The 8,038-nt window shown below is 49.2% G+C and overlaps 1 protein-coding gene across 1 annotated transcript; it reads left to right on the top strand.

The window, feature by feature from the left end:
• The first annotated feature begins 2,879 nt into the window (after positions 1-2,879).
• Positions 2,880-5,406, top strand: Neurog2 (neurogenin 2). Its single transcript, XM_013122605.2, has 2 exons — positions 2,880-3,265; positions 3,513-5,406. Exon 2 carries the CDS (start codon positions 3,514-3,516, stop codon positions 4,315-4,317), a length of 804 nt encoding a protein of 267 aa, XP_012978059.1. The 5' UTR covers positions 2,880-3,265; position 3,513; the 3' UTR covers positions 4,318-5,406.
• Positions 5,407-8,038: the final 2,632 nt, after the last annotated feature.

Below are 8,038 nucleotides of genomic sequence, written 5' to 3'. Positions count from 1 at the left end.
TGCATTCACTCTACGCATGCGCCTGGTGTCTGTGGAGGCCAGAAGTGGAGGGGAAAGGCCGGAAGAGGGAGGTTTCCCAACAGCCCTGTAGGTGTGGATTTGTCAGAGGAAGGCATGTACTACTCAGGGAATCCTAACGACATAAAACGACAGTAGGATAAAAAGTGGGGAGTCAGACACCCGAATACTGCTAATAAGCAATGAAAGACTTCCATTATGTGTTTCACCGGCACCAAGTGTTCGACCCAGCTTGATGCCATTGTTATTGGAGCTACACAAAGCTAACAAGGTTTCCCTTTAAAACTTGTATTTAACTGAATTATGATTATGTTCTGCCAACATTTTGCCTTTAACTCACCCACCACTCCCTGGCTAGGCAAACAAACAAACAAACAAACAAAAAACCCCCAAAAACCGCAACTTGCTCAAAGAGATGTATTTCTACTGATACCCAAATAAGCCTTCCTTTGTTTTCTGTTGCATTAATTGAGTGGCTTGTCCTTCCTAGCAGGCAGCCCCCGTGGAGAGGCGGAGCTACCCGCGGGCCTACTCAGCATGTTGCTCTCATCATTCTGGTATTTGTTTTTAATGGTCTTTGATCATTTCATCGGATCCCACTGTTCCCATCCTTTATTCCATTCAAGTTTAGGAACAAACACCAACTCTGCGTCCACTCCCACATGTTCCCATCCTTCCAGCCAAGGCCAAACAGACCCTTAGCGGATTTCCTCTTCGGGGGATTTGAAGATGGTTAAGTGTTTGGTGTCAACGACCAGTACCTATAAAATAATGGTCACGTGCACCTGCATCATGCGGACTATCCTACATCCTTCACTCTGAATCTACATTTTGCTTAGATCACATTGCCTTCCGGAATGTTCTGCTCCTGAGGGGGTCCTAGACAGAGCAAAAGACCCCAAAAGAAGACACTGTGAGGGGGACAGATGCTGTATACTGAGGACACAATGTGGCTTTTATGTCTTTTTGTCATTTCAGTCCTGTCTACAAGGGAAATCACACTGTTCTGGCAGGATCTAGTGGGAACTAGATGAAATAATGCTTTTAAATTTAGGGAATTTGCTTTTAAAGGGAGAAATGAAACATGTATCAAAAAGCAAATTAAAAACAATTTTCATTTTGACAGAAAACCCTGAAGGTTGGGGAACTGCAAAGACCAAACGTCTTCCCTGGGGCTTTAATCTTCCTTTTCTTCACCCTATGCCCGTCAATCCTGCTCGTTGGCACTCTGGGGAAACCGTGCCAACCGGAACACCCCTGGCATCACTTTTCTCGGAAATTCAACTTATTTCCAGTCCCTACAAAACAAGGGGTCGAAGACCTGTGGATAATCTCTTTTTCTGGCTCGGGTGGACTGCTAAAGCCTCTCTCCTAGTTTAACGGTCTTTGCAGAAAGCATCTCAAGGGATGGAGTCTAGTGACACCTGCCACGGGTCCCAGATGACACCCTGTCCAGGACTCAACTTTGGGCGGGGGTGCTCTGGTTCTGCATCTAGGAGAATTCCGTAGAGTGACAGGAGGGAGCTTCAGGGGAGGGGAGCTAAGGGGGAAGGACTGGCGAGCAATTCAGAGCAAGTTTTCTTCCAAGTCTCTCTCTCTCTCTCTCTCTCTCTCTCTCTCTCTCTCTCTCTCTCTCTCTCTCTCTCTCTCTCTCTCTCTGTGTGTCTGTCTGTCTGTCTGTGTGTCTCTCTGTTTCTCTTTGTCTCTGCCTCTCTCCTCATTGAAAAAGCAGGAGAGAATCCGGAGGACAGGCCCAGTGTCCCAAAGTAGAGCAGAGGTCACACAAAAGTCAGCGTGGTCCATTCGCTCCTAGGAGCAGCAGCCCTCCGCCTCTGCCACCCACCCAGGAAGTCACACTAAAGTAACCTCTGGTCTAACTTGTGGTCGATACCCACCCCTCCTGCACCAGAAGTCCCCCAAATTATGTCAGCGCACGAAGCCTCGCTGTGTGGCACGTAAAATGAATGTGTCAAGTGAACGCGTTTATTTCTTTAAATGTCTATCAATTTCTCTCCTTCTAGGGGACGTCTCTGCGAGACACCCGGCCCTAACATCGTCCTACATGAGTTTCTCTACAACTCAAACACATTTGCACACCAAGTGCCTACTGCCTGCTACCCGTATGTACCCTTTCCCTTTCTTAACCAAACGACAGCGTTTTTTAAACAGAGAGACGGCCGGCAGCACCACCAGACTGCCTTCTCCGGGATTCTAACCCCCATTGACTAATTCCGCGGCTCCCACCGCCAGCGGGGCCAGGCTGCAAAGGGTGGGACGCGTGTGCGCGCATCCGGGCAGGGCCAGCCCTTGCTGCCTTGAGGACCCGGGCGGGAGCAGCAGTCCGGGTGCACACGCACCCCCCCACCCCGCGCCATGGGCCCCCAGCGCTCGGGCCCCTAATGAGCTGCTGAAAGGGAACGGGCTCCGGTGCGCGTGGCTCGCAGGCCTCCCGGAGTCCCGGGAACACTGATTGGCCAGCTGCGCCTCGCGACCTCCTTTCATTAATAAATTAGCGGCACGCTCCAGCCGAGCGCGAGCCACCAATCACAATAGACAGCGGCGGCGACAACAGCCGCAGCTTGAGCCGCTGCCGCCGCCGCGGCTTCGGTAGCTTGGGCTGCAGCCCGGAGCGCCAACAGGAGCTTTAGAACCATTTTATGCTGATTAGATAAAGGGGGGACGGAGGGGAGGGGGTGATGGAGGAGGAGGATGGATGGCCGGGCCAGGGGAGGGGGAGAGGGACCAAAGAAAGGGAAAGAAATGAATGATGATAATACGATGAAAAGAATAAGCTGGGGAGGGAGAGCGGGGGGCCAGGGGGAGGAGGAGAGGGCGGGGGGAAGGGTAGGTGAGGAGGGGCCCCGGGGCAGATCTGATTGTTTTCGTGGTGGTATATAAGGGGTTTTAAGGAGAGTCGTGTGCCAGACACGCAGCCACTGAACCACAAGCAGCTCGGCTTTAACTGGAGTGCCTAAGAGTCGCGTGCCAGCAGCCTCACGGCCAGGGACTGACTGACAGACAGACACGCACGAGCACGACAACACACGAGACCCGGGCGGGCTGCCGCGGTCGCCGGGGCTCTTGGCAAAGTCACCCAGTAGAGAGCCCCCCCCCCCCCGCAGAGGTGCGCCTAGGGAGCGCCAATCCCTCCGCGCTCTAAAGGACAACGCTCTTGGTACCCGGCTGCGGGGACATTCCCAGACACACACCAGAGTAGCAGCTGTGCCGCGCGACACATCTGGAGTAGGTGAGTGTGCATTCCTCGACTGTCAACTTTGCAGGCAGTTTCCCCGCACAGGCTGACTTTTCTGTCGCTCTAGACGCACGCCTTCTGAGACCCGCAGAGTACACGGTCAGGCGCTGGCCCAGCCAGGGGCGCTCCTCCCCAGCCCCATCCTCGCCTTCTTCACGGGTGTGCCCTGCGGGGGACACGAAAGAGACAACTTCTACCGGTCCGTTCTTGTAGTAAATCTCATCTGCATCTTCTTTCGCAGGATGTTCGTCAAATCCGAGACTCTAGAGCTGAAGGAGGAAGAGGAGGTGCTGATGCTGCTGGGCTCCGCTTCCCCGGCCTCGGCGACGCTGACTCCGATGTCGTCCAGCGCGGACGAAGAGGAGGACGAGGAGCTGCGACGACCTGGCGCCGGGCTTGGGCAGCGTGGGGCGGAAGCCGGGCAGGGGGCGCAGGGCAGCTCGGCGTCGGGTGCTGGGGGTTGCAAGCCAGCGCGGTTGCTGGGTCTGGTGCACGAGAGCAAGCGTCGGCCGTCGCGCACACGGGCCGTCACCCGGGGAGCCAAGACGGCGGAGACGGTGCAGCGCATCAAGAAGACCCGCAGGCTGAAGGCCAACAACCGCGAGCGCAACCGCATGCACAACCTGAACGCGGCGCTGGACGCGCTGCGAGAGGTGCTGCCCACTTTCCCCGAGGATGCCAAGCTCACCAAGATCGAGACGCTCCGCTTCGCCCACAATTACATCTGGGCGCTCACCGAGACCCTGCGCCTGGCGGACCACTGCGCGGGCGGCGGCGGCCTCCAGGGGGCGCTCTTCTCCGAGGCGGTGCTGCTGAGCCCCGGAGCCGCGCTCAGCGCCGGCGGAGACAGCCCTTCGCCCCCCTCCTCCTCCTGGAGCTGCACCAACAGCCCCGCGTCATCCTCCGCCTCCTCCAACTCCACGTCCCCGTACAGCTGCACTTTGTCGCCCGCTAGCCCCGGGTCAGACGTGGACTACTGGCAGCCACCACCTCCGGATAAGCACCGTTATGCACCTCACCTGCCCGTAGCCAGGGACTGTATCTAGAGCTGCGTCCTCCACCCCACAGGTCCTCTACCTGCCCCCCTTCTTCTGCCCCCACCCTCCACGCCCTGGACTCCACAGAGCAGAGGAAGCCTGCCAAGCCCCCCACCCCCACCCCGGGGCGGGGGCTGCTGGTGCATTGGGCTGTGGGTTAACTCCACACCGCCCGTCTCTTATTGAAGACGTGAGGATTTATGGTCAAAGAGGATTGTGGAGTTGGGGTTGGGGGCTGGGAGGGGAGACTCCGGGAGACTGTAAGGGCAGATACTGAGAAAAGATGCCGGTGCCATAACTAACGAGTTTGCAGAGCGGACTGGCGCTCCTCCCCTCTCTCTGAGTTGCTGGAGGAGAACTCCAGTCCGTGTGAATCTCACAGAGGGAATGCAACTGGTCCCTGTGATCTTTTCACCTTCGTTTCCATATAGAGATGTTAATGTCAGTCGAAAGAAATGTATCTTAGCATCTGAATGAATTTACCGGTAATAATATTATGCACACATTTGCAATGGCTGGCATCTGCTCCATTCCCATTGCTGTCTGCAGGCTGTGGGAATTTCACCTGTCAAACCAAACTTTCCCTCTCTGATGTGCACTTTGTTTTTTTTCCCAGATTCGTCACAATGCCTATTGTCCCGCCTTCTCTTTCCTTTTTTCTCCATTTTGCCATCTGTCTCTTATGATTTATAAGGGGAAAAAGTTGTTTTGTTAGAGGGCCAGGTTAGAAGTCATTGTATAATTTGTAGGCTTTTGTAAGGATTGAATGCAAGCGTGGAAATTTAGGCTGAACTCTCTATCAAAAGGAAAAACGTGGAGGAAAAGGGAAAAATCAGGAGGGAGGATTGCTTCATGCATTATTTATCTCGACCTTTTAGGGGAGAAGGAACTCCCCCATCCTTTCAAGAGATTAAAAATAAATCAACAGTCTGAAAACCTAAGCAGACACGGGGCATTACCAGGATCAGCCACACACGTGTTCCCTTCTATTTATTTTGAAGAAAAATTTCATGGGAAAAGTATGTATTTTTTGTATATTCTACAGAGTTTATTCTAGTATGTATTTACATCTTGAAGAATAAGAAAATTGTTTTGTGATTAAGCTATAAATAAAGTATCTAATTTTCATAAGTTTGTATTGAATTCTTTTTTTTCTGATGTGGCCTTTAATACAGAATGAGTTGTATTTTACTATAGTCCTTGGCATGCTGAATTGAGTACATTTGCATTTCTTGGATAATGTTTGGTATGGAATTTCGCTGAGAAATCACAAAATATGGAATCATATTTGAAAACACCAATACTGAGATAAGAGTGTAATTCATCACAAACCCAAATTTTGCTTTCAAGAAATCACTTCTTAGAGGCAGGCAGATCTCCATGAGTTCAGAGCCAGCCTGGTCTACATAATGAGTTCCAGAACACTGTGAGACCCTGTCTCTAAATAAATGAATAATTCACTTCCAGAGCTGAGAGGAATAGTTTAGTGGTAGAGTCCTTGCCCTGCATGTCTAAATAAATAAATATATGGTTAGTCAAAGAAAAAGAGCATGAGGGGGGTTTAAATAATAATTATGTTGCAACAGGCTCCAGAGTTCAGAAGAAAATTGATGTTAATAGTGTTTGGGTAGGGAATGGTGATATACACCTTTATTCCCAGCACTTGGGAGGGAGAGGCAGTGAATCACTGTGACTTGTAGGCTAGCCTGGTCTACATGGGGAGTTCCAGGACACAGACAGGGCTATGTAGAGAGACAGATGCTGTGTGCCTGTTTAAAAGAAAAAGAAAGAAAGAAGAGAAAAAGAAACGAAATTTCCTGGTAGTGTTCACAAATTGTTTCTTTCAGTTAACTTCTTTGAGATTCCACTTTCATCTTTAAACTGTAGGAATTGTGTATTATCCCCAAGGACTCCCCTTCCAACTTGTGTAATATAACAACATATTTTTAGTTTGTTGTGGGTGGCTGGTTTTGTACTAACCACTTCAACAAGCTAGTTGGCTTCAAAAGACAAAGTTCTAGAGAAAAGGAGACATTCAGAGTTACTTCAAATATAAAGAATATATTGAAGGAAGTATCTCTGCTTTCTAATCTTTATTAGAGTCATTTGAAGAGGAGGCAAAAGTGAGTCGATTTACAACTCACTCTCCAAACACTTCGATGGCTGAAAAATGACCAATTGAAGTTGACCGCACTCAAGAATGAAGACCCAGGGGAATATATAAATACAGCAAAAATAATAACATATAATTAAAAACTTAGTTGTTTAAGGTACTTTCTTCCTAAAAATATCATGTGTAGTTTTCTCTTGACTAAAACTCTCAGTTCTTTTTTTTGTAGAGAAATGGTTGCTTCTTCTGGGATTTCTGTTTGAAATTCTCCATGACTAGGGAATTTTTGGTGTTTAATACCTTTAATGTTTTTTACTTTTTATATTTATTTTATACATTTTTTTGCCTGTTTGTATGTATGTCTGGGCACCACGTGTGTGCAGAGCCAGAAGAAACCAGAAGAGAGAGTTACCACCATGCCTTTGCTGGGAATTGAAGATTATCTGGAAGAACAGCCAGTGCTCTTAAAAGCCATCTTTCCAACTCCAGTGTTTAATATCTTAGTAACTACATTTTTTTTAATCAAAAGAAGAATCAACCCAAAGATTTTGTTCAGGTTTCCTAGTGGTCAAAAGAGGGTCTGTTGGACCCACCCCTTTCTTGTGATAGGTTAGGAATGAACCCAGTGTGTCAGGAATGGTAGGCAAGCACTTATCAATGAGGTGCCCTTTTGCCCCCAAAATAACTCCTTGTAGTTTAGATGCCATCATTCATCATGTGATGTTGTGTTAGGGGCATAACGTGGTGTTTTTCTTATTTAGGTTTGCTCTCTTAGTGCTTACTTGAAAAGCTAACCAGCGAGCAGAGGATCGACAGGGTGAACGGTTGAAAACATCAATGGTTTGATGCCAAGTGTGTCATTCTGTTGACCATGATTATAGCCCTAGATGATGTCTCCTTTGGCAAACCCCCGAAGAAACAGCAGTTGGGAGCCAGGTGTTCTAAGGGCTTAAGCAGTAGATGACAGGGCCACTATTGCTTTGAGTGTGGCACATGGTTGACGACATACCACCTGGCATCTGGTAATCCAGCCTCTACAGTTTCTCCAGGCCCAGAGGTTTGCCTGCTTCCTGAAAGTGGGGGCTTGCAGGTAGTCCACACACAAGCATCGTGTTCTTGCTTAGCACTCCAGAGCGCTACTCTAACTCTTCCTTCCCCACGTAATCACAGGCTAATATACACCAGATGTGGTGCAGATGTTTTCGTGGCACTTAACCATCTTAACCAACAGTTAAGAATGTTGTTCCCAGGGCAGTGACGACGGCTCAGAACGGATCATGCTTGTTATATAGTAGGACTTGCATTTGATCTTTAGTATGGGGGGGCAGTTCTGCTGTAATACCAATGTTAGAGAGGCAGAGACAAGCAAATTGCTGGGGTTTACAGGCCAGTCAGCCCAATTTGTGAAGTCAGGTTCAATGACAGACCTAGTTTTTTTCCATATATATATATATATGGAATATATATATATATATATATATATATATATATATATATGAAGTGTGTGTGTGTGTGTGTGTTTCGAGACAGGGTGTCTCTGTGTGGCTTTGGAACCTGTCCTGGAACTCAATCTGTAGACCAGGCTAGCCTTGAACTCAGAGAGATCCTCCTGACTCTGCC

The sequence above is a fragment of the Mesocricetus auratus genome, unplaced genomic scaffold (genome assembly GCF_017639785.1).
Source record: "Mesocricetus auratus isolate SY011 unplaced genomic scaffold, BCM_Maur_2.0 Super-Scaffold_100009, whole genome shotgun sequence".
Lineage (NCBI taxonomy): Eukaryota > Metazoa > Chordata > Mammalia > Rodentia > Cricetidae > Mesocricetus > Mesocricetus auratus.
This window is presented reverse-complemented; position numbering and strand designations above follow the sequence as displayed.

What these genes read in the sequence shown, in the direction of transcription:
- Neurog2 (XM_013122605.2), top strand. Translation starts at nt 3,514, where the DNA reads ATGTTCGTCAAATCCGAGACTCTAGAGCTGAAGGAGGAAGAGGAGGTG.